This window comes from Besnoitia besnoiti, chromosome V (assembly GCF_002563875.1).
Source record: "Besnoitia besnoiti strain Bb-Ger1 chromosome V, whole genome shotgun sequence".
NCBI classification, from domain to species: domain Eukaryota; phylum Apicomplexa; class Conoidasida; order Eucoccidiorida; family Sarcocystidae; genus Besnoitia; species Besnoitia besnoiti.
The window spans coordinates 1643883-1671880 of record NC_042360.1 but is presented as its reverse complement, the minus strand read 5'-3'; the positions used below and the strand labels follow the sequence as shown (position 1 = coordinate 1671880).

General features: G+C 62.7%; 4 protein-coding genes across 4 annotated transcripts; all 4 read left to right on the top strand.

The window, feature by feature from the left end:
• Window positions 1-15: 15 nt before the first annotated feature.
• Window positions 16-14167, top strand: BESB_060590 (uncharacterized protein; the record flags this gene model as incomplete). The annotated part of the gene is made up of 9 exons (XM_029364473.1): window positions 16-910; window positions 1045-5023; window positions 5528-5763; window positions 6066-6385; window positions 6669-6781; window positions 7025-7065; window positions 7294-7377; window positions 7643-7798; window positions 8274-14167. 9 exons carry the CDS (start codon window positions 16-18, stop codon window positions 14165-14167), a joined length of 11718 nt encoding a protein of 3905 aa, XP_029219181.1.
• Window positions 14168-16141: 1974 nt separating this feature from the next.
• On the top strand, window positions 16142-17776 carry BESB_060580 (uncharacterized protein; the record flags this gene model as incomplete). Its single annotated transcript, XM_029364472.1, has 1 exon — window positions 16142-17776. One exon carries the CDS (start codon window positions 16142-16144, stop codon window positions 17774-17776), a length of 1635 nt encoding a protein of 544 aa, XP_029219180.1.
• A 1043-nt stretch (window positions 17777-18819) lies between these two features.
• BESB_060570 (mediator complex subunit MED31) lies at window positions 18820-19383 on the top strand (the record flags this gene model as incomplete). Its single annotated transcript, XM_029364471.1, has 1 exon — window positions 18820-19383. One exon carries the CDS (start codon window positions 18820-18822, stop codon window positions 19381-19383), a length of 564 nt encoding a protein of 187 aa, XP_029219179.1.
• A 470-nt stretch (window positions 19384-19853) lies between these two features.
• BESB_060560 (uncharacterized protein) lies at window positions 19854-27964 on the top strand (the record flags this gene model as incomplete). Its single annotated transcript, XM_029364470.1, has 6 exons — window positions 19854-23713; window positions 24171-24748; window positions 25362-25390; window positions 25909-25979; window positions 26464-27070; window positions 27365-27964. 6 exons carry the CDS (start codon window positions 19854-19856, stop codon window positions 27962-27964), a joined length of 5745 nt encoding a protein of 1914 aa, XP_029219178.1.
• Between the last annotated feature and the right edge of the window lie 34 nt (window positions 27965-27998).

Below are 27998 nucleotides of genomic sequence, written 5' to 3'. Positions count from 1 at the left end.
TGGGTTTCTTCCACGATGCAGAGTGAAGACTCCCGCCGCAAAACAGCGGACCTTCAGCACCGGAACTGGCCCCATTGGGAGGTCCACTCTGCCTTGCCGGCGGCCCACGACGACCCCCTCGCTTCCTCGGCCTCGCCCGCGTTTCTCTCCTCAGAACTGCGCGAGACTCATGGCGCGCCAGCTGCCCGCTCCACCGGCGTGCCTGCCCAAGCCCCCCTTTCGGTACACGCCGGGCCGTCAGGGGCAGCCATACTACCCTTGTCAGATGCGCCGTCTGCTTCAGGACCTCCGCCGGCGGCCCAAATGCCCACGGAGGGGCAGGTACTGAGAAGCGTGCCCCAGCCGACCGTCACGAGCTTCCCAGCTCGCACTGGCGACCCCGGGTTTGTCTCGGAAGCCCCAGCAGGTCTTACGTTGGGCCGCGGCGTCAGCGGCTTCCGGGATCTTCATGGAAGGCACGCGCTGACAGAACACAAAGGCACCCTCACCCTCCCTTCCGCCGCTTTGCCTCCGGCCTTCGCGGGCGACAGTTCCTCTGACCTCTGCACGCCCCTCCAGTTTTCTCCTGGCCGCCGCGCTGTGTCTGCGCAGCACAGCGAGACCACGAATCAGGGGATGGCGCAACCCGGACCCCATACAGCTCTTCTTCCGCACATGCCGTATCCCCAGAACCTCTACTGTGTTGGTGCCCAGTCTCTGTCTCACTTCGTCCCGCAAAGATGTCTCTCCCGGGCGCTGATGTCGCCGTTTTCGCCGGAGGCCACTCACGCCAACACGCAGCAGGCGTTCCGCCACGCACATTTTCCTCCGTTGCCTCCACACTGCGCGTTTCGAAACGCGGCATCAGGCGCCGTCGCGGCCGACCGCCCTGCGGAGCCCGCGAGTGTCGCTACACCCCAGCCGCAGAGAGGTCCGAATCGCGAGGCCCCCAAGTTCTCCAGCCCATTTTTCTACCGGTTCCACCAGCCAGCGGCTGTGCGTCGGTCTCCGCGGGGCCCCAAGCTCTTCCTCAGCCGCCTCTTCCGGCGCCCTTCCCTCAAGCAGGGCCTCGTGCGCCGACAGGCGCGCGAGAAGGGCAGCTCGTGTTTGCCAGCGAGGCGGGCGGCGCACAGGAGTGCTTCCCCAGTCGCCCAGAGGCTGCGCTGGGGCAAGGCATGGCGCTGCAGCTGCTGCCTGTGACCCCTCCCGCACGCGACTCTCTGGCGCCTGATGGATATGCCTTCGCGTGGGTGTACGAGCCCAGCGAGAGGGACAATGCACTCGGCTCCACACTGGGCGAGGCGAAGCGACCGCGGTCGCGCCAGCCAGCACATGTTGAACCGCCCGCAGATGGAAGCAAGCCTGTCGAGACGCGCCTCCGCCCAGAAAATCCCAGCAGATCGGGTGTCGGGGGAAAGGAGATGCACCTTTCGAGTGAAAAGAACCCTGGCAACCCAGAGCGGGGCGACGCGTATGCCCCACACGCAGAGACAGGCGTGTATTCCGGTTCATCTAGCGATCATTCGGAGGCCCGCCCCCAGAGTCGTCACCCAGGAGGCGACTTGGGCGCCCCGACCGCGGCGGCAGATCCCAGTCTGGCCCTTCCGTGGGGGTTCACTGGGTTTACGTGCCCTACCGGAGCTGCCTTGCAAGGGGGCGCCGGGTTTGAGGCGGGTGACGCGAAGCGACGCGCGTTTTTTCAACATGCGTTCGAGGCCGCGGAGGCGCACGCGTATTTTGATGGTTTCCTCTCGACGTCGTCGTACGCGTCGCAGTCGACTGCGCCTCCCGACTCACGGCGTTTCCTGCCGGTCTACGCCGAGGGCCTCACGCCCTCGCCGTGGGCCACTCTGAGCGCCCCCGGGCCGCGAGGCCCGTGGAGCCCAGATCCGACCCCCGCCGGCGCGCAGCCGCGGGCCGCGGGCCTCCTCGCTGCCGTCGGCGGCGACGGCGCGGGAGAGGCGTGCGCACGGCCTCCACGCTGTTTGTCGCCTGCATGCCCGCCACCACCTGGCGCTGCTTCCGCCCCATCGCCCTGGTTTGTCTCTGCTGCCGCCGACTGGCCGGCTTTGGGGCTCGGCGACCCGCAAGCATCGGGTCGTGTAGAAACTCAGCATGCTGTACACACGGCTGAAGGTACGCGAAGACGACACGAGGGGGCTGTCACCAGTTCGCGTCCCCACCCCTGCGAGAGATTCACAGAAGCGGCTAGAGAGGCACCTGCGGAAAGCCTTCTGGAGGTATTTAGGGATGAAGTGTGTGGAGCCTTGTTGCTTGCAGGCAAGGAAACCGCCCGCGACCCTGGCTGCGTGCCAGGGAGGCAGCTGGACGGCGCCAGAGCTGAGCGCCGAGGAAAAAGCGGCGAGATGCGTGTCGAGCGGACGGAGAGCTTTGCCAGCGTGGAGAGCCTCCATACCGCGCATGCGGCGGAGACCGCGCACTCCGAGGAAAGCGACTTGGCGGGTTCGGCCGCGGCTGCCCCTGCGGAGGCGCCTCAAGAGCGCGAGTCTCGTGGCAAGGAATCAGGCAAAGTTGACTCGTCCGCAACCCTGGAGGGGTCCGAGTCCGTGGACTGTCGCGCGGCGGCGCCTGCAGCAACTCCGTCTCCGGCGGATGCGATCCGCGAGGAGGGTAGCGACGAGCTCGGCGGCGCAGGCGCGCAGCCCAACGAGAGGTCGCATTCGCACGGTCAGCAGTCGTCGCTGCAGGCGCCGCCACTGCCCCCCCAATCCCTCGCTGCGATGGAGCGCAGGCCTCAAGCGCGACAGGAACGCGCGTTGGGGGCCTACGCGACGTCCTCGTTCTCGTCTCAGGATTTCTCGAGTCCGCCCACCCTATCGCCGCATGCAGCGGCAGGCTCGCCTCCAGCCAGGCGAGAAGAGAATCACGGCAGAGAGAGACTGCATGCCCACACTCCGGCTGGCAGAGAGGGCTTGGGGCACTCGAAGGCGTGGAGACCGCCGCACGTCGCACCTTCCTCGCCTCTCGTGCCGAGCTCTCCACAGGTGCCCTGCTCGCCTTCGTTGTTCGCGGCGTCGCCAGCCGGAATTTCGAAGCGCAACTTCTCGCTCAGCCGCGGGGGCTGCCCTGCGCCTGCGGCTGTCCCTGCGGGAGCTCAAGCGTTCCTGACTGGCGGCCTGGGGCCCCAGGAGGGGAAAGGGAGGTTGCTTGAGCGCGTTGCCGGAGCCCCAGGGGGCAACGTGCACATTCCGCTTCCGCCCCGTACCCTTTTCCCGAGCCTACCAGCGGTCTCCGCCGGCCTCGTCGTGGCTGGGGATGGGTCTGTGGCCCCGCACCCCGGCGGGGTGCCCACTTGTCGACCCCCCGCCGAGTTCACGGGCGCGAGCCGAGATCCGCGGGGGGATCGCGAAGAGCCCGCCCTCGTTTACTGGGCTCTGCCTCCGCCCCGAGTCCACCTGGTGCCTGTTGGACGGCCCGCGAAGCCGCCTCCGCTGTCGCCCACCGCCGCAGGCGCGCCAGCCACAGGCCGCTCGCGGCCGCGCCGCTACTCTGCCTCGGTCTTCTTCGTCCCTGAACCGTCCCCTCTGCAGGCCGCGCACCTCTCGCCTGTGTGCTCCCTCGTCGACGGGATGCAGCCGCCTTCTTCCCCACAGTCGACCCTCGCCCTGCTGTCTCCTCGATACACGCAGACCGACGTGTCTCTGGGCCGCTCGCCGGCGCCGCTCCTGTCGCCGGCGGCGTCGCTGCCGTCGCGCGTCACGCCGAACTCGCCCTTCGCCGCCACGCCGCCGCCGCCCCTGCGACGCCACGCGTCCGGCCAGTCGCCGCACGGCGAGAGCCTGTCGCGAAGAGATCTGTCGGCGGGTGTCAGGGCGCCGCCGCCCCTGCCCCCTGCGAGTCCGCGGGTTTCGCGGCTCGCCGCGCCGGAGGCTGGCAGGTCGCGGAGCCGTGACTCGGCCGAGCGACCCCAGGACTATCAGGAGGCGTCACGGAAGGCCTCGCTGTCGGTCTCGCTCGCGCGTCCCCTCTCTTCCGCCTCTTCGCTCTTTCGCGGCAAGCAGCCGGAAGGGGACAAGGAGAAGAAGCCTGACCCGCAGGCGGCGCACCACGCCGCGGTCATCGCGTGCGTCAACCGGCTCGTGGAGAGCTTCCCGGCGTCGACAGAGCTGCACAACGGCTACGGCGCTTTGGCTATCCCGCCCTACTGGCTGGCTGAGCATGCGCCGACTTCGCGCGACATGAGGCGCTACGCCGCGCTGCTCGAGGAAGCGCGCGGAGCGAGGACGCCTTCGCGGCCGGCCTCGCCTTCGCACCCGAGCCAGGGGGCCTCCGAGGAGGCGGCGAGTCGCGGGTCGGAGAAAGAGGATGAGGGAGAGCATCCTGCGTCGCCGTCTCGGGTGATAGTGGCGGTTGAGCCGCGGCTGGAGGAGTGGGTGAGGCTGGGAGGGACGCTGGGGAACGTGGAGCGGATTTTCGATCTGCAGCTGCCGGCGGTGTCGTTTTCGCCGCCGAGCGCGGTGTACGCAGTCGAGGAGCTCGTCGGGAAGGGCGCGCACGGGGCGGTATTCAAGTGCACGCGCTACCGGAAGGCGCCGAAGAAGGAGGAGAAGCCCGCGGGCTCGACGTTCCTGAGCGCCTTCGCGAAGCGCAGCGCGACGAGCGCGGACGGCTCACAGAGGAAAGACCAGGGGGGAAAAGGCGAGAAGAAGGCAGGCGAGAAGGACGACAAGGAGGGCGAGACGGCCAACGACGAGAGCGAGGCCGGGCAGGAGGAGCGCGAGGAAGATGACGAAGACGTCGAGGAGGACGAAGTAGCGCTCAAGGTCATCGACTTGGACAGCGCGCTGCAGCTGCAAGGCTCCTGCGACAGAGAGGCTAGGATGCACTTGCTTGAGCAAATCATCCGCGAAGGCGAAGTCCTCATGCGCTGCAACCACCCAGGCATCGTGAAAATGTACGAAGCTTTCCAGTGGCCGCCCTGCTACCTTGTCTTCTCCATGGAACTCCTCCCCGGGGGCTCGCTGCGTGACCTCTACGTTTCTGCGGGGCCTCTGCCCGAGCCGATCATTGCAGCGCTCATGCAGTAAGCGACGGAAACCCGACGCCAATCCAGTAGAAAGGAAGCATTCTGTCTAGGGAGTCGAACAAGGAGAGCAGGGGGAAAGAATGTCAGTGTAGTTGAATCTATATGTATATATATATATATATCCGTGCGGAAGTGTGCAAAAGGCCTTCTTAGAGGATCAGTGCGACCGTACTTGGAGCGATCATCTCAGAGCCGGGGTTTTTTTCGCGGACGCTAGGAGACAGCGGACATGATCGCGTCGAAAAGAGATGGAAACGAGGGAGAAGTAGTGAACTTGGAGACGTATTTGACTTTGTGTGTTACATAGTATTATTTGGAGTATGGTATCGTAGGGTCGGCCGGCAGATGAGGATGAACATATACACGAAGCTTCCATCGGGTTTAGCCTAGCGGATGATGATGTCACGAGGCACGACTGGATAGATAGTCTTCCCCCGCGGGAGTGCCGTCTTCTCGCATTTGTTTCTTTGGGGGGAAAATGTGTCCATTTCTTCTCAACAGGGACGTCCTGAAGGCGCTCGACTATCTCCACAATGGCGGAGAGGGCGCACTGCTCGACAAGGAGGAGCCGCGTCCTGAAGAGAAAGACGACGGTGCAGGGGCGCCGGAAGCCGACTCGGCGCCGCCGCCGCGGCGACCCCAGCGCGTGCATCGCGACCTCAAGGCGTCAAACATCCTCATCTCCGCAGAGGGCAGGGCGAAGCTCATCGACTTCGGCGTCTGCGCCAACCTCTCCGGTACGCGTTTCAGCCGCAGAGCGGCGGGGGATGGAGTAGGTGCGCGAGGGTGTAAAGAGAGACGCTGCTCCCGCGAAATAAGGCAGTAGTAAAACGAACCGCGGTCGGGGGGAAGGGGGGGGGGGGGGAAAGAATAGTCCTGCCGCGTGGGAGGAGGCCAGCGGAAGGAGGCGGGTGGCCGTTTGTCGCATGAGGAAAGCAAAGCATGACGAGACAGCACAGCACTCGCTTTTCTCTTTTCGACTCTCGTTGCGCTGCGCCGTGTGACGCCATTTCGTTTGTCTCTGGCTTGTCTCTTGTAGATTACCCGGACTCGCGGTGCGAGGAGTTCGTCGGCACCCCACAGTGGATGGCGCCCGAGTTGGCTCGGCTGGGGCTCCAGGCCCCGGGCGGGGCCGGTCGAAAGAGACTGGACGCCGCGATCGCGGAGACAGGGTGTGAACTTGTCTCCGCGGCGGGCAGCGCGATGCAGGACTCGAGCAAGACGCAGCGAAAGGTGTCGAACGGGACGAACGCGGCGGAGGGCTACGACTCTCGCGTCGACCTCTGGGCCCTCGGCATCACCGCCTACGAGGCGGCCGTCGGGTCTCTTCCCTGGCCGAGGCGAATGCGACTCGAAGACGTGAGGCAAAAAACGAAAATGAAGGGCGCGAGTCCGAGTGGTCACTTGCTCCCCCTTTCTTCCTTTTCCTGTGCGACTCGTGACCGTAGCCGTGCTGAGATGTTGTCTGTCGCCCTGTTTGTCTGCTCTCGCGCGGCCTCGTCGAGCCCGTCTCTCTCCTCGCAATCTGCCTTTTCCCCGCTCTGCGCTCTCGTCTCTCTGAGTCGCTGCAGCGTCGCTTTGCTCGAGCTGGGAGCACCTGTTTAAGGTGAACAGTTGCGTTGGCTCACTTGCTTTTTTTCAGTTGCTTCGGACTATCCTGGAAGGTTCACCGCCGCGCATCAATCTGAACGAGGGCTACGATAAGACTTTTTGCTTCTTCGTTGAAAAATGTCTGCGCAAGAACAGCATCGAGAGGTGCGTGCTGGGGTCATCTTTGCGCGTTTCCGCATGCGCATCGTCCTCAGTCAGCCTCGAAGACCCTGCGCTTTCGCTCGCGGGGCCCGAATTGAGTCGCTTCCGCGCGCCAGTCATCAGCGGTTTCGCGGCGTTCTTGCTCTTCTGATTCCGGTTGCCTGCGTGTTGAGTCACGCGCGTATTTACTCACGCACACTCCCTTACCTCATGACCGGTTGTGTCTGGCGGCGCCATCCTGCGCAGGGGAACGGCGGCGGAGCTTCTTGACCATCCTTTCTTCAAAAGTGAGGCCGGGGGAAAGACTGAGACGTGGCAATAGCAGCGCATGCGGCAGGGAACGAGTCGGAGGTCAGTTTTGTGAGAGATTTGGATGGCACGGTGAGACGCGTAAGAGCGAAATAGAGAGGCAGGGGCAGCAGTTGCGCGAGTGCTGAAGTTTTCGTTTGTGGCGTCTCCGACGCCGCAAGAGCAATTCCAGTTTTCTGTCGCGTGTCTGCTTCGCTTCCAAGCAGAGTTCTGCGGCTCCAGGGCGAGCCGACCTGCGACGCACCAGGAGCTAAAAGAGGCGGTCGAGGTCGCGAATGGCAAGCGCAAAGGTAGGCGACAGAGTTTAGGGTTTAAGGTCTAGAGATCTCTGAAAAATGGTCAAGGGTATAGCATTTAGCGAACTCTGAAAAAAGGAAAGCTGTGGTGAGGAGAACGGGAGGGGGGGGGGGGGGGAGGGGGGATGCAGGCGAGGCGAGGCAGCCCACGAGGCGCAGCGAGGTAAGTGGAACGAGAAGCGAGTGCGTGTTAGGGTTTCCGCAGTCGCAGTCTCTGAAATTAGAGAAATCGCTCTCTGGTTTTCTCGCCCTTCTTCAGCGAATGTTCTCTCGAACCTGCTCAAGTTCATTCCATTTTTCCGGAAGCCTCAGCCCGCGAACGCGCACAAGAACGGCACACGCGCGAGTCGTCTCAGCCGCTTCAAAATCGGGCTCAAAGCTGTCCATGGCTCACAGTCGATGGATCCCGCGAAGCGTAGGTCGAATCCGAAAACGAAGAAAATGACAAAAACAGTGTAAAACCGGGCTACGAGTCGCCGGCAGAAAGAGAAAAATCGCGTCTCCGCAGGGGGACATATCATCATTATGACCTCGAGAAAGCAACCTGCGTGCTTGTTGTGCGCATCCGGAAATGATACCCCTCCTTTGTTTGTGTTTTGGGGTCTCTAGGGTGCGCGAGGCAAAACTACTACTCAGATGCTTTTATCACCAGTCGCACCGCATGTGGAGTGACCGTCTCTGATATTTCCATGTCGGGGGCGGCGCTTTGCTGTGACTGGCTTTCTTCCACTTCAAAGCATCGATGCATTCTTCTCCGCTTCTTCGCCTCTCCGCGTTCGCATTCGTGCGCGTGGGGCGAAATCTCTGGCGACCGCTTCGTTTCGCCGATCGCCGCTGGCGCCTCGCATTCCTCACTATTTTCTTCTGTTCGTGTCGTTCTTTCTGCGCAGTTGAGGCTGAGCTCGGAGCGGCGAACATCACCTGCAGCCCGACGACGACGGCGCATGACCCCGCCTGTCTGGACGTCTTCACGCACCAGCCGCGGATCCTCTCAGGCTCCCAGCACGGCTCGCTGAGGACAAACAGCGGGTCGCTGCTCTCTCCTTCGCCGTTTGGCGACCGTGCAGCGCTTTCCGTCTACTCGCAGTCCCTCGACGAAGGCCTCCTCGCCGGCGGCGGCCAGCCAGGCGCGCCGCTGCAGTCTGTGTCGCTCGACGAGGCACTGCGCCTCGCGCGGAGCGACGAGTTCTTCCCGCCGCGATCGCCGTCGCTCGGCGCCGCTTTCCTCGGCGGGGGCGACGGTACACTCGACCCCCGGGCGCCCGCCGCATACTCCGACTCGAGTTCGGAGCAGCGCAGCGACCTGCCGGCGTCGCCGCCGAGTCCCTGCTCTCGCGTTGGCTTCCGCGGCGACGCCGCGCCCGAGCCCGCCCGCGCACAGGAGGCTCAGGGCGCGAGGGGGCGCGGGATGCTGGCTGAGTCTTCTCTTCGCGCGGCAGTCGCGGCGGCGGCACCGGGCGCCCTCGAGGAGAAGCTTGCTGGGTCGGACGAGACAGCGGAGAGGGAGGAGCGGCCTCGAGGCGAGAGCCTGGACTCGGCGTCAACGCCAAATCTCTCTTTTTCTCTCCCCTCGTCTCATGCAAGCTTCCACCGCGACGGAGACCTCCCCGAAGGCGAGGGAGACGAGGCAGAACACGCAGCTCTCGAGGCCAACGCGCCGGCTGCTGCTGCCCCCGCAGGAAACTGGGGCGTGGGAGAGGTTGCAGGAGACGCTCCAGGTGCTGGTCAGCCGATTGCTTCCGACGTGGCGCCGAGCCAAGACGCCAGAGAAGAAGGGCACGCCCTCCGGCGTCCGGGGTCTCCGGATGACGAGTGTAGCTCGAAATCCGGTTCCGCGGCGCAGATCCGGGGCGAGTGCGACGCAGAAGGAGCGGGGGAGAGGAGTGGAAGCCCAGGGGGCGTTCCGCGGTCTGCGGGGGGAGGAGGGGGCGTGGGCCAAGAGAGCGGAGAAAACGGCGGCGAAGAGGCCGCCTCCGGGCTCCCGGGCAAGGAGGCTGAGGGCATTGGGCGCTTGGAAAACGCGAGTCGAGAGAAGGCGCCTGAGGGAGACAACCCGACAGCCAAGGGAGGCTTCCTCACCTCTCTCTTCGGTGCAGGGCTGGGCATCTTCACGAAGAAGCCTACAGCTGCCGAGCGCAAGACTGAAGAGGAAGGCGAGGATGGGGGCGAGGAAGCCAAGCGGGCGTCCTCCGCAAGCGAGCCGCTTATGTCGTCCTCCTTCGCGGGCGCGGCCCTGCTTGTCTCCCAGGCGGCCGAACAGAACCCCCTGGAGGCCGCGCGCGCCGTCTCTGACCCCACTGGAGCCCGGACCGCGTCCACGGCGGCGCCTTCTGCTTCGGCCTCGGCGTTCGCTTTGTCATCATGCAGCGACCTCGGGGTGGTCTCTGCGGCCGCCTCGGGCGCGCCTGCAGGGCCTCCGCTGGGACGCGCCGCCACCTTCGCCTGCGGCGCGCCTGCGGAGGTCCAAGTGATCGCCTGCGAGCCCGCCGAGAGCGGAAGCGCCCGCATGGCTCTACAGCAGGTCTTCCTCATGCGCACGGTCGGCGGCGCGGAGGGGGGAGACAAGAGCGGCGCGGCTTCCTCTGCCTCGCTCTCGGTCTCCCCGCAGCCCGCCCCCGTGGTGCACGAAGGAGCCCAAACAGGGTCGCCCGGCCCCGCGCCGGCGGCGTCTCTCTCGCTGTCTGCCGCGGGCGCGGCGCCCTGCGCGGAGACCCTGGGACTTGCGACCCGCCCGGGAGGCAGCCGAGGGGGGCCTGTGCTGCGGCGGAGGTGCCGCAAAGGGGCCGAGCGGCGGCCTTCGCTGTTCGAGAGAGAGAAGGGGAAGACGGTGACCAGGTACGTCAACGCGGGGCTCGACTCCGAGGGTGGGGGAGATGCGAAAAAAAGCACCGAGCCGGGGAACTTTCTGCGGCTCTTCCAGCGCGCAGGGAGGCAGGCCGCCTCCGCCGCGCTTGCGGAGACCGGTCTTGAAGAGACGGGGGCGGCGGCCGCCGCATCAGAGCCTGCGCTTTCCTCCGCTCCGGCGTCGTCCGCCTCGCTTTTCTCGCGGGCGACCAAGTCCGCTTTGCGGAGAGGCGCGTCGCTGTCGTCTGAGGCGACGGAGTGCCGAGTCTCCTCGTCGTCCTCCTCGGCCTCCGTGGGCCGCGAGGCTCTTTCCTCTTCGGCGACGGCATTTTTGAATCAGCTCTTTGGCGGGCGCCTCGGGGGAGGTCAGTACCCTGGGCGGCAGGACTCGCGGAACTCCGAGAGCCTGGTCACAGGCGGGAGCGCCGCGTCGCTCTTCACCGAGGAGTCGCCTGTCGGCGAGGAAGGCGAGAGCCAAACGGAAGAAGAGACAGAAGAGGAGACTCCGTGGCCCGAGGTGCTGCAGCCCCACGAGGGAGACGACACTCCGCCCGAGGCCGAAGCCGAGAGTCTCCTCGTCTCGTCGCTGGAGCGAGCCCCCTCGCGACTCTCTTCCGAAGAAGACGCAACCAGCTCTCTCGGCCTCGCGCCGCGAGAGCGCCGACGGAGCAGCTGGCTAGTGCCCGCGGCGGTCCAACCCGAGGGCGAGCGGCAGGAGCGAGGGGGCGTGAGCGAGCCGCGCGCCAGAGACGACGGAGCGCCAGGGGAGGGTGACCCTGCGGCTGTCCGCGCGAGCCAAGGGGCCGCCGCAGCCGGCGAGGAGACCGCGGTCGGCCGGAGGTCTGCTGCAGCCCCCGAGGGAGAGCAGGAGGAACGAGGCCTGGCGGAGGAGGTGGTCGCCTCTGCGGATGAATCTGCGTCGCCGCTGGCCTGGTTGTGGCAGTTCCGCCGCCCCGCCGCTGGAGCGAGCGTCCAAGCGCTGCAGGTGCAGGCCGCCTGCTCTGCGTCCGCGCTCGCGGCGCCTTCGTCCTCGTCGTCCTCCCTCGGAGGCAGCGGGGCCCCGTGCAACTTCTCCGCGAGGCTTGAGACCCCCACGATCCCAAGCCAGGCCCCCGGAGTGACGTCCTTGCTGTCTGCGAAACGCGAAGAGGCCGCGGCTGCAGACCTCGTGCAGAGCGGCGAGGGGGGGCATGCGGACGAAGGTCGGCTGGCGGGGGCCGAGCAGACGCGGGACGCGGAAGGCGCGCCTCTGCAGAAGCGCGCAAACGCCGCGTCCGCATGGTTCTCCTTCGGCGGCGGAGGAGACAAGACAGCCCTGGAGGCGAAGGCCAAAGGACACTCCGAGAGCGGCCGCGACGACCAGGAGACGCCGCCAGAGCCCAACGGCGCAGGCGGGAGCAACGACGCGGATGCGGGCGAATCCGTGGCGGCAGAGGCGTCTGCTGCCGCAGACGGCGTGGAGGAGGCGCAGAGAAAGGAGAATTCCGCTTCCGCGCCGGCGGTGAAGCGAGGCTGGACAGCGACTTGGTACGAGACTCTGATTGACAGCTTGAGGCGAGGCGCGTCTTTGAGTGCGTCGCCAAAGAAGGAGCAGACCGCAGCGTCTTCTCTGGCGGAGGGCGCCGCGCATGCGGAAGGACAGGACGCGCAGGAGGGAGAGGAGAGACGCGGAAATGACGCGGGGTGCGCGGGAGAGGACGCGGGGGGTGCGGGAGAGGCGCCGCGCGTGGTGCGGCCTCCTGAGGCGCGGCGTGCAGGCCCCCAACACGCAGCGTCGCCCTCCGTCGGCGCGCTGTCGTCCGTGAGCACCTCTCCGTCGCTGGTGGCTGCGGCGCAAGCGCTGCCGCTGGGAAAGTCGCACGCTGCGGCGGGCAGCGCGCAGATGTGGGATTCCGAAGGCGAGAGACAGGAAGCAGCCGCCCAGGGAGGACGCGCGCAGCAGGACGCCTCCGTCTCGCCTGCGCCACCACCGCCGTCCCTGCACTCCTGTGCATCTTTTGCCGCGCCGACCGGCGTGAGACAGCGAGGGCAGGACGCAGCGCTGCATGGTGATCGGCGGCAGGCGTTGTTCTACCCACCCCCTGTTGTGCCTGCTGGGTGTCACGCGGAAGTGCCGCACGGCCTCCAGGGGCGACAGAACTCAGGCGGCGTCTTCGTACAGGATTCCCAAAGCGTCTACCCCCACCTCGCCTCCGGGGCAGTCTCTTCCTGTTCCGCGGCGGGGCCGATGCGGCCGCCAGGCGCGTGGCTGCTCCCCCCCGGAGAAGGCGAGTCTCCACTTCCAGGCGGAGACCGCGGGTCAGCGGCGGCCGCGAGAGAGGCAGCGCCTCAGGGCGTTTTAGTCTACTACGACGGCCAACCGACGATTATTTTCCCGCCCTTCTGGCAAGCGAACGCGTCTCTGGCGCCGGGGGCGAGCGAGCGGCGGAGTTCCGCGGGGCTGGCGGGAGCGGAGGCGGAGGACCTTGAGGGCGGCGCGGCGGGCGCAGGCGGGGCTCGACAGGACCCTTCGCCGCGCGAGGCAGGCACTCAAGAGTATTCCGAGTTAGTTCTCGCAGGCGGTGAGGTCGCGGGGGGCCGCGTCTCGGCTGCAACACAGGATAGGGGGGAGGGGGAGAGAGTCCTCGATGATGCAGGATTCGCACGGTTTGCGCAGGCCGCGTATGTACGGAGACTCCAGCGCCAGTCCCAGACGCAGGCTCAGGAGCGCCATTCGCAGACGGAGGCGGCGCTGCAGCAGAAACAAGCCTTGTTGAATATGCATAGCTCCCACCCGAGTGGCGACCGGCCGGTGAGCCCCAGGTGTGGCGAGCCGGCGCGGACGCCTCCGCCGGCCAGCACGGCGAAGTGCACGCCGTCAGTTTCCTCTCCCCGTCCGAGTTCAGCCGCTCGGAAGCGCGGTCCCCGCCGCTACGGGAACTCGCTGCAGGAGCCGCTGCCGTCCGCAAGCAGTCGGGCGGAGACGCCTGCGCAGGCTGGTAGGCGCCGGAGCTTCTCAGGTATGCAGGAGTACGTGCGGAAGCAGCGCGCCTTCGTCGCACGTCTGGGCAACAAAGCTCCGCCCTTGCCTGCCTCGCACGCGGGCGCCGAGGCGCTGGACAGACAGCGAACATCGGGCGCCAGCGCCTCCCCGCTACCAGCGCGAGACCCCACCTCGCCCGCCCGCCAGCAGGTGTTCTTTGGCGGGGCGCCCCTGACAGGTCTCTCAGGTGTACATACACCCGGGGGGCCGGGAGGCAGCGTGTCGTCCCGCATGGTGTGTACGCCGAGGAGCGGCCGCACGCAGCACCCGGACGCGTATGTGGCTGCGCAGGGAGGCTTGGGAGATCGGCGGCGCGGGACTTCGGCATCGGATGGGTTTTTGACGCCGACGCCGACCAAGGAGCGGCCCCGCGGGACTGGGCGTGAGGGGGTGCGTCGGGCAGCGATCGCCGGGGGCGCGCACGCGGTGCAGGGCGCGGTGCCGCTGCCGCCGATGGCTGGATGGACGGCAGGAATGTACATCGACGCGTCGGGAGTTCTCCGGCCGGCGTGTTCCGCGCCCGCAGGATCTGGTAGCTTCGGCCTCCACTCCGCAGAGAGCTCTCCGCGGCAAGGCGCGGGGGCGCCGTCAGGCCAAGCGCCCTTCTACTTCGCGCCGTGGACTTCTGCGGGCAGCGGCGGGGCGGCGAGAACAACGGTCGGCGTACGAGAGACGGAGCCCCCGAAACGCGACGGAGACCGCGCGCGGCACTTCCTCCCAGCGGGCGACGCGCATGCGGCCTCGGCTGCGTTCAAGAAAGCCCCGCTCGGGTGCCACAGCGGCGCGCGAACAGAGCCTCCTCTTCCTTCCGCTTCGTATGGGCCCGCGGGCATCGGGACTCGTCAGGCGCCTGCGGGCGGCCGTCGCAAAGACCCCCACAGCGTCTCGCCGGGCGCAGAAGGCCTCAGCCTTCCATAAAGCGAGACGCATGCCTCGCGACCTACCTGAGTCGACACGATGGGTGAGCCCGACCCCTCCTCCGGCGTTGTGCAGGAGGAAGAAGGATTGGCGTCTAAAGAGAGCCGCAAATGGATGCCCCCTCCCGCTGTCTCTTTCTCTTGTGGAATCATTTGCCGCGCTCCTCTCGCTGGAGCATGTGTTGAAGGAGTTCGTTTTGCAGTTCTGTGAACCGTTCGAGGTTTCAATGTGACGCTGACGCGCTCTTTTATGAACCAGTTTCCGGATTTCAGCGCGGGCGGGCAGACTGTATCTCCACTGCAGGGTCTAGGCTTGAGGCGTCACTCCTCCTTGATGTTTTATTCATGGCAGGTCTTGTGCCTTTCATCGCGTCCGGTTGACTTCCGAGGCTCTCACAGCTACTCGCCGCAATAGGCTTTCCCGCAGTCGAAGCTTGGGTCTGGAGCGCCGGTTTTGCTTCGACCCTGCACACCGAGAATGCGTTTTTGGTTTTCTCTTGGCACTTTCCGACGTCCTGTTCGGCGTCCCCCCAAGGGGTAGCCGAGGTTTCTCGTATGGGAGCTCTGGACTTAGAGCGGTTTCCGGGTGAAAGCGGCTGTCAGACCGTTTTTAAAAATCCGCTTTTTTGCCGGCGCTGCGGCACGCGTCGCTTGTTTTCTCGGACTCAACCAACGCCAGCCGATTGTTCTCCTCTCCGGTTTGGTCTCCCCTCGCCGCTTCCGCCGAGTTTCTGTGAATGCGCCGGGCTTGGGTTTGCGCAACACATCACACCGTGACAAGAAATGAGCGTTTTTGGTCAGCACCAAAAAAGGGAGATGCGGCGTCTGGCTGGGGGTATCGGTCGGGTTTTCTCTTTGCGGGAGGGCTCGCCGCGCCCTTTTTGGTTGATTAGGGACAGGGAGCACGGTGGAGTTTGTGTTGCATTTTTATAGATTAGGGGACTCAAGGTGAGCGGCACCGTGCGGCTGAATTCCGCTTGATCTGAGGCGCTTTCAGTTCGAGGTGGCGACGCATCCCTTCGCGTGTCGTCGCAGATGTCTTTTCTCATTTTCAGATTCGCTGTGTGCGCGCAAACTGGCAAGTGCCTCCACACGCGTGTGCGTGGCCGCCGTGTGACGAATGTTTGAAGCATTTCCGATCTGCGAATGTCGCATGCTTCTGTGAGTGAATCTGTTAACCCGCGACTCCCGCGCAGACGTCGGCCTGGTTGCCGCCGAGCGCACGCAGGGTTGACACCCAAGGAGCTCTTTCGAGAGATTTGCTGTTTCATGAACTGGTGGCCGTTCGCTCTTTTCTGGATCTCCGTAATGCTTTTTCCGAACTCCCACGCCTTCGCAGGCTGCCCGCCGCGGCCTCCAGCCTCTGCCGATAGCGCGACACGATAAAGATGCCTACCGATTGCCATATATAAGCATATATATATATATATATAGGACCGAGATGATGTTTGAGAATATACAAATTTATTTATGTAGACTGAGTGCAAAAGGCGCCACGTTATAGCTGGTGGAGGTACGAGGCGAGAACGTCTGGAAGGATTCACCTAAAAACGGCATGGCAGTGAAAACTGTAGGGTCGACCCGGCGGCGCGCAACTCGCCCATGAGTGGGGCAGTGCTGGATCGAGGGTCGTTTGTACAGAAACAATAGCCAATGGCTGGCTACAATGTGCGAATAACGATACGTGGCCTAGCTAGGATCTCTGTTCCTGTTTAGGTGGGCCGACGTCTGATACAGCACCGGTCGACGGGTCAGACACGCTGCGAAGCTACATGGAGAAGGCACGCGTGAAGGGTGGTTGCGATGCGGCGGAGTCGTTTGGCTTGCAAGCCTGCTTCCGGCGTGCCGCGCCACGGCAACGCCGCGGAATCCGCTGCGACAAAGCTCTCTCGCGGGTTTCTCGCCAGTCTCAGTTTCACAGGAAGTCCGCGTGTGGACGTGATAGAGAGACGCTAAGGACCGGCGTGAGCAGTGCATGAGCAGGGGACATGTCTCTCGGCCGCGAAGCGGGAGACTGCGGTACGAGAGAGAGGGCATGCGGCGAGAGGCGCAGCGCAGCGTCTCTAAAGGCCGCTTCAACTCAGTCTGGCAGGCGCGGCTCGTGCGTTCTATTCAACTGCACGTATATCCTGTAACAGAAAACGGCAGTTCCTGTTATTACAGCTATTACCAAGACTCCGACTGTTACCGATGCGACTTATATTCCTACTACTATGTTACAACTAGTACGAGAAAAGTTTCCACTACTAGCACTACGTCTAGAGCGTCTACTACTGCTACTGCTACTGCTACTGCTACTGCTACTGCTACTGCTACTGCTACTGCTACTGCTACTGCTACTGCTACTGCTACTGCTAACTGCTACTGCTACTGCTACTGCTACTGCTACTGCTACTGCTACTGCTACTGCTACTGCTACTACTGCTACTGCTACTGCTACTGCTACTGCTACTGCTACTGCTACTGCTACTGCTACTGCTACTGCTACTGCTACTGCTACTGCTACTGCTACTGCTACTGCTACTGCTACTGCTACTGCTACTGCTACTGCTACTGCTACTGCTACTGCTACTGCTACTGCTACTGCTACTGCTACTGCTACTGCTACTGCTACTGCTACTGCTACTGCTACTGCTACTGCTACTGCTACTGCTACTGCTACTGCTACTGCTACTGCTACTGCTACTGCTACTGCTACTGCTACTGCTACTGCTACTGCTACTGCTACTGCTACTGCTACTGCTACTGCTACTGCTACTGCTACTGCTACTGCTACTGCTACTGCTACTGCTACTGCTACTGCTACTGCTACTGCTACTGCTACTGCTACTGCTACTGCTACTGCTACTGCTACTGCTACTGCTACTGCTACTGCTACTGCTACTGCTACTGCTACTGCTACTGCTACTGCTACTGCTACTGCTACTGCTACTGCTACTGCTACTGCTACTGCTACTGCTACTGCTACTGCTACTGCTACTGCTACTGCTACTGCTACTGCTACTGCTACTGCTACTGCTACTGCTACTGCTACTGCTACTGCTACTGCTACTGCTACTGCTACTGCTACTGCTACTGCTACTGCTACTGCTACTGCTACTGCTACTACTACTACTACTCTACTACTACTACTACTACTACTACTACTACTACTACTACTACTACTACTACTACTACTACTACTACTACTACTACTACTACTACTACTACTACTACTACTACTACTACTACTACTACTACTACTACTACTACTACTACTACTACTACTACTACTACTACTACTACTACTACTACTACTACTACTACTACTACTACTACTACTACTAACTACTACTACTACTACTACTTACTACTACTACTACTACTACTACTACTACTACTACTACTACTACTACTACTACTACTACTACTACTACTACTACTACTACTACTACTACTACTACTACTACGACCGACAGCGCGAGATCAGTGGATGCGAAAGCCAACAGCCTCGGAAGGAGAGAAGGCGTGTCTGGGGGAAAGGAAGACATCTTTTGCGTCTCCGTTCGCAGAGGGGAGTTCGATGTCTGCCTTTTTTCCGCCGCAGAGTGTCTCGCCGAGACTAGGGTGAGTGAGCAGATCACCTCGCACGGGGATGGTCCTGGGCGGCGGCAAGCTCCACCCACCCGCAGACCTCTTCCCTCCAGGCCGCTCTGCCCCGAAAAGAAAAGGGAACAGGTAGACAATGTGACAAAGGACGGGTTCGTTTTTACTGATCATGGTTTCGCTGCGCGGTACGCATGCAGGTCAGCTCGTCAAAGCGTTCGCAGCAGCCGCACTTGCATGCGCGAAGCAGGTCGCACAAGCACAAGTTACCTTTTTTTTGGCAGACCAGCGTCATTTGATCCCTGGAGGCTGCCTAGACTTCTGGTGGAGCTTGTGATTAAAAGAAGAAGGTCAGAATTCGAGTCAGAGGGACGCGTGCAGCGTTGCAGACCCCGAGGCGACTCCCAAGTGCATGCGAGCGAGTCTGGCTCACAGAAAACAGAGACTCGCATGGCTTGGCATAGCCACTAATCCGCTTCTGCTGCGACTGTCAAATCGCATTTTCGATCCCGGTCTTTCTAGGAGATTGCGGCGGAGCTTCTGAGGCGCACCGCGGCCTTGACCGTCTCGCCTCCAATACACATGTGGCTTGAGCCAGCAGATTCAACTGAGCGGAAAGCTCTAGCCGATGCGCCTTGCTTTTCCACAACCTGTCTCTCCGTCGCGTCTGTGGCCAGTTCATTCCGCGTGGAACTGCGAAGTGGAGACGCGTTTTCTGCAGTCTCTTTGTTCCACGCGAGCCCGTCGTGCGACGATCGAGCGGTTTCGTTCTTCTCGCGCTGTCAGCCGACGCGCATCGGCGCGGCTTCACCCGCTTCGCAGCGCGCAGACGAGCCGAAAACCTGACGCGGAGGCCGCGGAACGGAGCTCTGTATGCAACTGAGAGCTGCTCAGGCCAGACGACAGACAGGCGCCTTCCCTTCGTGTCTGCGCTCTCCACTTCTGGCGACTCCGTGAGCATGACAGCCGGCAGGACGGCGGGAATCGGTTTTTGCTCTGCGCGGGCTCCTCCTGAGACAACGCTGAGTCTTCAAGCAACTTGAAGTCGGCCGCCGCGCCCGCACGCACATGATGAGTCTGTTCCCGGGGAACTCCGGCAGCGACGTCAACGCCGCCGCCGCTCCCCCCTCTCTGGAGAAGCGCGAGGCGGGCGACTCCAGCGAGCGAGCCGCAGCGCCCAGCGCCGGCGCTGCGGGCTCCTCTGCGGACGCGCGGGGACTGCAGCGGCCTCTCGGCGGCGCGGCGGCGCCAGACTCGCCTGCGCCCCAAGCCGTGGCGCCGATCCCTCCGCATCTCGCCTTTTGGGAAGAAAGCGAGGCGATGAGTCGTCTGCGCTTCGAGGCGGAGTGTGAGTTTGTCCAGGCGCTTGCGAATCCGCAGTACCTGCGCCACCTGCAGAAGGAGAGATACTTTGTGGATCCGCGGTTCGTCGCGTATCTGCACTACTTGGATTACTGGCGCCGGCCGCCGTACGTGCACCACTTGCTCTTCCCCGTGTGCCTCGGAGTGCTTGACCTCCTTCAGCAGAGAGAAATCCGCGACAGGCTCGAGCGAGAGGACGTCGTCGCCGTCCTTGATCAGACTCTCAGACTCCACTGGCTCTACGCTGCATGCGAGAAAAACAAAGTCTAAGATGTGCAGTATCCTCTTCTGCTCTTTGTCTCACGCGAGCTCTCGTAGCGCTTCCTTCTCCTGCGTCTCTTCGCGTTCCAAACTGTAAATCTCTCTGCGGCTGTAGAGGCTTACGACTGCCTGTTCGGCCGTCATCTCATCGCGCATCCTCCTCTGCTAGCGACGGACAGACACGCTTTGTCTCTTGAATTCAACGCGGGCGTCGTCGAGTCTGGGAATCTGTTGTTTCTTGTCGCGCACAGGCGATCCTTCCTTGCCCAGGAGGCACTCGCCCTCTGTTTTTTGCGTCTATTGGGGCGCACTTCTGTACCGCTTCTGCTCGTGTTCACGTTTGCAGTTCTTGACTCTTTGCTGAAAGACCTGGCGGATTCACTCGCCTCGCTCCCACACCGCGAAACGAAAACAGTCAATTCGCGCGACCGCTCTGAGTGTCTGCAGTCGTTTTATGCTTAGGTCGCCTTGTTGCTACCATGCAGACGCGCTGCTGCCTCGCGTGGCGCGCGCCCGTCGGCGGCGGAGCGCGTTCTCTTGATGACTGTGTCCTCTTCTCCCTGCGGCTGGGTTCCTATATTCCATCTGGCCTCGCTTCGCAGTCGTCTCGTGCTGCGTCCTTCCCCCCTTTTTCTTCCTCGTGTTCTTTCTCTGAGCCTGCAACTGCCGCTGGAGCCGCCGCTGCTTCTGTGCTGTCGCCTGCCTCCTCTCCGTCGTCTGCGTCGACTGGCGGCGCTCAGTTCTCTCTCTCTCCTTCGAGGGATGACGGCCGCCCTCCACGCCGCAGCGTTTGGTCTTCTCTGCTCGTCTCGCGCCCCAGCCTTCTTCCATTCTCTCGCCGCCCTCCGCGCGACTCGCTGCCGCGCGCCTCGGCGTTTTCTTCCGTCGCTCGCCAGCGACTCCTCGCGCAGAGTCTCACTGAGGCGCCGCGGCCGGCGCGTCAGCGCCAGAGGGCGGCGAGCGGCACAAGAGGCGATGTGGAACGCGGAAAGCAAACTACCGCTCAGCCTGCAGCGCACGCGGAAGCGCCGAGGAACCCGCGCCCGCAGATCGGCGACGCGCTGAGCGACTCTGAGACGCAGAGAGGCGAGCTCGGCTGCTCAGGGAGGGGGGAGATGACCGCGGAGATGTGGCGCAGCCGCGCAGAGGGCGAGGCGGAGGAGTTCGTTGAGGACGCGAGGGAGGACAGTGGAGAGAGTCGAGGAGGGAGAGGGGATCGCGCAGCCGAGGCTGAAGATCAGAGAGGAGTTCTCAACTCCCACCACAGCCCCAGGCGCTCCGGAGGCGGGCAGAGAGAGGAGACGCCGAAGCGCCTGCAGTTCGACCTAGAGCGGCCCTTTACGCAGCGTGAGAAATTGCGCGTACGCGCACAAATGCGAGAAGCCTTAGATACCGCAGACGCCCCCGAGAGCGGACGGGGTCCGGTAGTATCTCTCTCCTCGCACTCCGCTTGTCTCACACCCTCGCACGCTGAGTTGGAGGCACGGCAACGAAGCGGGCAGCACCTCCGAGATGCGCGTGAAGCTGAGAGCGCCCTCCGCGACAGCCTAGACGCGTATCTGGCGCGTGTGTCGAGAAAAGAGGGCGAAGGCCACGCAGGTTCCCTCTCTGGAGGCCTCTCTTCTTCCGCCGTGCCCGCCTGCCGCGAGAGACGCGCTGTGCCTCTTCGCGGGTCGCGTATTCGCGCGCCTCCTCAGCCGCTGCCGCTGCCCGATTTGCTTCGTTTGCTCTCGTTTCTCTCCTCTCAGCGGTCGCATCTTTCGCGCTGCTCGCCGGCCGGGCTGCTCGCCGACATCGAGCCGCACCCGCTGCTGCATCTCTTGGCGCGGTCGCTGCACCGTGAGAAAGGTCGGCTGCCGCCCGATGCCCTCGCTGCGTCGCTGGAGTTTCTCCTCGCTCTCTCTGAGCAAACCGCGGAGGTCCCTGGCGCCTCCGCCGCGAGCACGCGCACGTGGCCTCTGCTCAAGTCGCTCACAGACCTCTTCCTCGCGCCCGGCTTTTTCGCGTCTCGACTCCTCGCGTCGCTGGAGGAGACACTTTCGCTGCTCCTTCGCGTCGCTGTACATCCTGCGGGGCTTCTCAGCGGCGACGTGGAGCGCGCGGCGCGGCACCGGAGTCTCTGGGAGCAGATCTGCGAATTTCTGTTCTCCCAGCGAGGCTCGCGGCTCTCCGAAGCGGAGGTGCTCGCCTTGCTGCGCACCCTGAGTCTGCTTGCAGAGGGTAGCGCCGTGGCGAGCCTCAGCGCACGCGGCGCTGGCGGCGAAGCGGCTGTGGGTCTGCTGGGATCGCTCGCTCTCGAGGGCGAGGCTCTCGTGGCTGCGTGCTTCGCGGGAAATGACCTCGATACCGCGCTGCTGTCGCGGGCGCTGGAGCGTCACCTCGTTCCCGACTGGCTATACGCCGCGAGTCCGCACACGCTGGTCGTGCTTCTGCTGCTTCTCACGCGTCTGGGCTGCCTGAGTCCCCGCGTGTTTTCAGAAATCGCAGAAGTTCTGCTCCTCGGCGCGCCCTTTCTCGGCGACGCCTGCCTGTTGCCCCTCCTCCACACGCTGCTCGTCTGCCGCCAGCACTTTGACCTGCGCCTTGCGCAAGAGATGCGCGGGCACTCAGAGGTCGCCGCGAGGCGATTCCGCGACAACGCGCCCGACGCCGAGGGCCTTGCAGAAGATGCGCTGGGAGCTGAAGAGGAGGACGCAAGTCACCCCCTGTACGAGGCGCGTGTGAAACGACTGCTGCAAGCGCTTCGCTACCGCGTCCAGTGCCGCTTCGGCCAGGTGCCCTTCTCGACTTCCGTCGACGAGCTGGGGGCGCTTCTCTCGGTATATAAGCCGAACGAGCACCTGAGGCGTGTGTTTCTGGATCGGTGTGTGGCGAGTCCGGATCTGCTGATGCATCTGACGCCGGCGCGCTTCCTGATTGCCACCAAGATCCTCGCGCGCCTCGGCGTCAGCCACGGGTCGCAGGCGCGCTTCGCGTTCGCGCGGGCGCTCCCGCGGCAGCTGCCGCACATGCAGCTCGAGGCCTTTCTCGAGCTCACGCGCGCGGGTGCGGGAGGCGGCGTTGGCGCGCTGGAAACGATGCGGGCGGCCATCTCTGCAGAGAAGAAAGCTCGCGAGGCCCTCGTACAGACCTTCAGGCGCCTCGCCTTCGACGCCTGCGACGCCATCCTTCTCGCGGAGGGAGGGTGCGGAGGCGCTGAGCGCCGGGTGCTTGGAAGCCCGACTGCGGCGCAGCTGCCTGCGCGGGCGGCGGAGCAAGATTGTGGGCGGCTCGAGGCTGGGCTGCGCAGCGCGCCAGGGGCCTTCAGACTTTCGGCAGAGGGCGACGCCGCCCAAGGCGTTCCCCCCCGTGTGTCGCACTCGCCAGGAGTGTCTGCTGCTGCTTCTTCCTCCGCCGCCTCGCCGCCTCGGGCGCCGGCGTGCTTCCCTCACGCCCGCAGTGCGTGGCCGCGGACACTCCTCGCGCTGATTCGCAGCTGGACGGCCCTGGGGCTTTCCAAGAGGGACGAACCGCCGCTGCCGCTGATTCTCTTTCTCGTCGCGCTTCAGGGCGCTGACAGACGCGCGCTTCTGAGGCGGCAGCAAGTCCCGACGCCTGGCCGTCCTCTCGCGCTCGATTTCCCGCCGGAAGCGCCTGGCGCACACGTCCTGCCTTCGGTCTCAGCTTCATCGTCTTGCCCCGCGGTGTCGCCTGCTGAGCTTTCTCCCTCTGCGTCCCTCTCTCTCTGCGCCTCTGCCGCCGGGGCGTTAGGGCGCGAGTCCGCGGCGGCTGCTTGGCGTGGACTGTCGATGCCGCGTGCGTCGGGCGTGTCGCTTGTCCACGCGCTCTCGATGCCGGATCTTCTTCTCCTTGTCTCCACGTCTCGCGCCGCCGGCCTGCTGCTCGCGCCCGCCCTCGCGGCGGCCGTCCTCCACCGGCTGCGGCGCAGCGGCGGGCTGATCTCCCCGGACGGCGCCGCGGAGATCCTCTACACGCTCAGCCTGCAGCAGCTCGTCCGCCACGGGCTCGCCGAGGAGGCGGCGCAGAGACCTGCGCGGCGCCAGACGCCCCGCGACAAGGTCCGCGCCCTCGAGGCGAGGAGACTCTACCACCCCGACCACCCGGGTGCAGAGGCGAAAGCAGAGACAGAAAAGGAAACAGACAGAGAAGAAGAAGAGGAAGAAGAAGAGGAGAATCCGATGGTGTATGGAGCGCTGTTTGAGAGCATCTCTTCGGCTCTGTGGGATGAACTCGTGGAGCAGCCGGCGACGGCAGACTTGGTCAAGATCTTCTGGGCGATCGTCGCGGGCGAACAGTGGAAGTGGCTGAGAAGACTCGGCGCGCCCATCGTCGACTTCTGGTAAGGCTGAAGACCGCCACGCGGAGATTCTTTTGTTGATATACTTTTGTGTTCATTTTATGCATCTATTTATATATATATTTATGCTTATATATATACATATTTGGGTATGTGGGTGTCTCGGTGGATCGGTTGTGCCTAAGGCCGCCACGTAGAGGTGTTTTTGTGTACGCGTGTACCTACAGTATATGTGAAAGATACATATATACGTATATAAACATATATATGCATATAAATATAGTTGTTCATAGCGCTGTCTCTGCGGAGTGATTGTGTCTGAGTGCATGGCAAGAATAAAGTGGAACTTGCGCACCAAACAGCGCACAGCTGCTGATATGGAACTAGTTGTGTGTATACGTTTATGACGCCTTACGCCACATCACAGATCGGGAAGACTTCAAGGGTGAGGGTTCTTTGTAGGAAACTCTGGTTTTCTGCTTGTCTCGATTCGCCTCAGCGCTGCGCATTTCTCAGAGATTCAAGGCAACCCGCAGGCGCAGCGTCTCTTCTTCCAGGCTCTGTGCCACGTCCGCACGCAGTGGCCGTCTCTCGCCGGCGAGTATTTTCTTCTTCTTGACCGGACGCCTGCGGTCTCCCCGTCTCTCCTTCCGCCGGCGAGTAATTCGCTCTTCTTGCCTGCGCCTGCCGCAGCGCTCTGCCAGCAGACTCCGCCGCCTGAGTCACTTCTGCTTGCCTCACTCCCTGAGCCTTCAGGGCGCGCCTTCTTCTCGCCTTCACCGTCGTCTCTTGATGAGCGTTCCTCGGCGCCACCCGTCGCGCAACGCGCAGGCGCTGCGGTCGGCGCGGAGGCGCGCGCGCTCGCGCCTTTCCCACGGCTCGCTGTCGCGAAAGGCGTCCTGTCGTTGGCGCCCACGAGCCACGCGACGGAGACATGCCGAAGGGGCTGGTGGCTTGGGAGGAGCGTGGAAGGCGACGCGTGCTCAGAGTTTGATCTGGCCTCGCGGCAGCTCCAGACAGACGAAGGAATTCTGAAAACGGCATTGAAAGGATCTGTTCTCACAGAACTGCAGCTAAGTACGCTCCGAAAACCCCTCGAAGCGCCCGTCTTCAGATGCTTGCGCCTGTATCATATGCGCAACCGGCTCTCCGCGTGCCTTGAACTTCATGCATGTGCATATATATATATATGTAGGCATATAGGCACATATGTGTATATTCCTGTATATATGCTAAAACCGCGCTTTGTCCGGATTTGCTAGTTTCGCGTCGTTCAAGAGAAAGCAGAGGTTTCCACGGGTGGGTCCGCTAACATTCCGGTGACTACTCATGGCGGTTTCGGCTTCACGTAGCGTCGCGCATTCCGTATTCTCCTGATTGACATTTCTCTTGCTTATCTATTTTCAAATCAGAAAAAAGGGGATCCTATGATCGCGTACCCAGCATAGACCGCGTCTCCAGGATTGCTTTGAGTTGCAGATGCGCGGCGTGTGCTGTTTTTTGTTTGTTTCTTGAAGCCTTTCGCCGACTTCCTTCCTCCGTGGGCGGGAGTGGCTCTCATGGCATGGCCGTCTTCGGCATCCATGCATGCGAGGATCTGTGTTATGCTATGTCTGTGCATTGTTTGTCTCTTCGGAGTTGTTGTATTTCCCTAGATGTTTACGTTGCCTACTATTTTTGTTTTTTGCAGCCTGGCGAGCCGGACAGAAGACAAAGCTCGTAAGTCACTCCATGCTCCGGCTGTCCTGTAAAAAAAGGAAAATTCGAAAAAATCCAAGAGAAACGTTGGATGTCAAACAGTCTATTTCCTACCATTAAACCCTAAGCCCTAACCGGTGATAAGTCTGGAGCAAACTCTCCCGCAAATGGAGGCTATCGGAGTCGCTTTTAATTTCTGTACTGCGCTCCCTTCATCTTTCTTTCCTATTCGCTGGCCGCGTATTTTTGTCGCGCGCGTTATCCTTGTCGCGTACTTGTCTGTGTGCTTGGTTTTGTTTTTCGTGTTCTTTTTCGCTGCTGAAGATTTCCTGTTAGATGAGGCGCGCAGAAGACGGCGTCCGCTGCGCTTGCGTTGCCGGTTTGTCGTCAGTCGTAGCCGATGTCTCGGTTGTTCGAAAGCAGAAACAACGACATGCCTGGAAGAGCCTGGAGGCGAGCAGGAGGACGGGAGATTCGTTGTCTGAGCAGCGTGTTTTGGATTTTTTTTTCTTGTTGGGCTCTCTCGACAATTCGTCCAGACCTCTGGCTCAGCCGCGCACGAGCGCCTGGGGGCCGTTCTGCGACGTCTCTCCATCGCGCCTTTCTTCCAGTGAGAAAATGCGGAACAGGAGGAACTTTGCGTTTGGTCAGAAATGCTGGCCCTTCCTATTGCACCATTGCCGAGATTCTGCATACTTACACGCTTTGCGCGTCGCCGGTACATCTGTGCGCGTGGCCGTGCTGATATATACGCGTTCTATAGGGTTTATGTATCCCATATGTATGTACACACGTGCATGCACATATATCCATATATATGTATCTAAATATGCACTATGTGCAGTTGTTCAGCGCGTAGATGTGTTGGCTTGGAAACTGCATGCCTGTCGTCCCTGTCTACGCGTTCTCTGTGCTCCCTTGCTCCTTGGAGGCCATCGTTTCCTCCGCTTGAGTCTTCTCTCGCGGTTTATGTCCTTCGTAGCTCCTCCAGGCTTCTCGCGTGTCTCGCTGCGGGCTGTCTCGAGGTTTTCCCTCCGCCGGCGTTGCGTATCTTTCAGCTTCCTCTGTGGTCGTTGCCGCGCGTCGCTCTGCAGACAGACGCTGGACATTGACACGCGCGCCGAGGCGCTCGGCCTGGCGGGCCTGTCGCTGCCTCCGCGTCGGCGCGGCGCCTCCCTCGCCTCACCGGCGTCGCTCGCGCTGCTGTCCGCGCACGCGAACGGCGGCTTTCTGTCGCCCTGTCCTGCGGAAGAAGAGTACTCGCTCACGTGGGGCAACCCCGTCTGGCGGGTGGGCGTCCTGGTGCTGCCTGCGGGCGCGAGCGGCGAGTGGCTGCGCGCTGAACTCGCCTGCCGGCCGTCGGTCTCCACGCTCCTGCGCGCCGAGCGCGACCGCCTAGGGCTCGCCCGCAAAGATGGAGGAGGAGACGCGGTCGGAGGCGACGCTGCGGCGAGGGACGGAGAGGGCCTGCGCCGGCGAGATCGGCGACGCAGGCGCGAGGAGGACGAGGCGCAAGCGCGCGCTGCGGGCGAGCGCGAGAGAGTCATCCTCGATGAACTGATTCGCAGAGACGGGCGCGCGAGCGGCGCCGCGCAGGAGGCGCCACGCGAAGGCACGAGGCTGACGGCGAAGAGCGCAATGCACATCAAGTTCCTGCAGGATGTCCGCGACTGGCGAATTGTCGTGCTTCAACAAGAGAAGGTAAGCGTCTCAACGCGCGTGGGCTTCGAGGGGAGGAGTCGCTCTCTGGTTCGTCTCGCTCCTGGGGGACTTTTCTGTCTCCTGTTTTCCTTCTTTTTCTGTCGTGTTGCGGGCACGTTATCTTCTGCAGTCTGTTGTGTGGGTTTTTCTTTTCTCACTGTGCCCTGAAATCTGTCTTACCGCTTTTCCGACTATAATGATAGATAAGCGTAAAACCATTTCAGATTTAGGGTTTATGATTCAATTCGCCTGGTTGTTTGGTTTATTTTCTTTCGTGCGCGTATGCGTCCCTAGGTGAAGGAGCGGCTGAAGCACGAGAACGAAGACTGGCTCGCTCGTCGTCTGGAGCTCGGTCGCGACATTTTCCCGCTCCCTTCAAGCGTCTCTTCATTTCTTCGAGAGTATGTCTCTTCTGCGCATTCGCCCGTCACGCCAGTCGCGAAGAACGCCGGCTGCGTCTCCGCCGCACCGGTGTGCGCTCATGAGGTTAAAAGCTGCTCGTTGCCTCACGCCTCTTCGCTTTCCTCTTCTCTCTCTCTCTCTGGGCTGGAGGCGCAGGGACGCGCCTGCGAGGACGCAGTCCTGCCTTCCTCTACTCTCTCAGAAGGCATGTTAAATGATGCAGAGAAGGAGCGAATTTCCTTCGCGCTAATCCCAGAAGGCAAAAGAGAAGGAAGGCGAGAGACGCTCGAGGTGCTTTCTTTGCCCGAAGGCGAGGGTCGCCTCCGCGGCAGACGAGGGAGGAGGACTAATTCGGCGCGCCTCGACATTGAACGAAGTCTGGTGGGAGAGGCCGAGCGACTGCAGAGAGTTGAGCATTTCCGCGAGATCCGAGACGCCGCATTCGTTCAGATGCAGAAGGAACTCCTTTTCCTCTTCTCGCTGGATGACTAGCCAGCGGCAAGCATGAGAAATGCGGCTCGTTTTC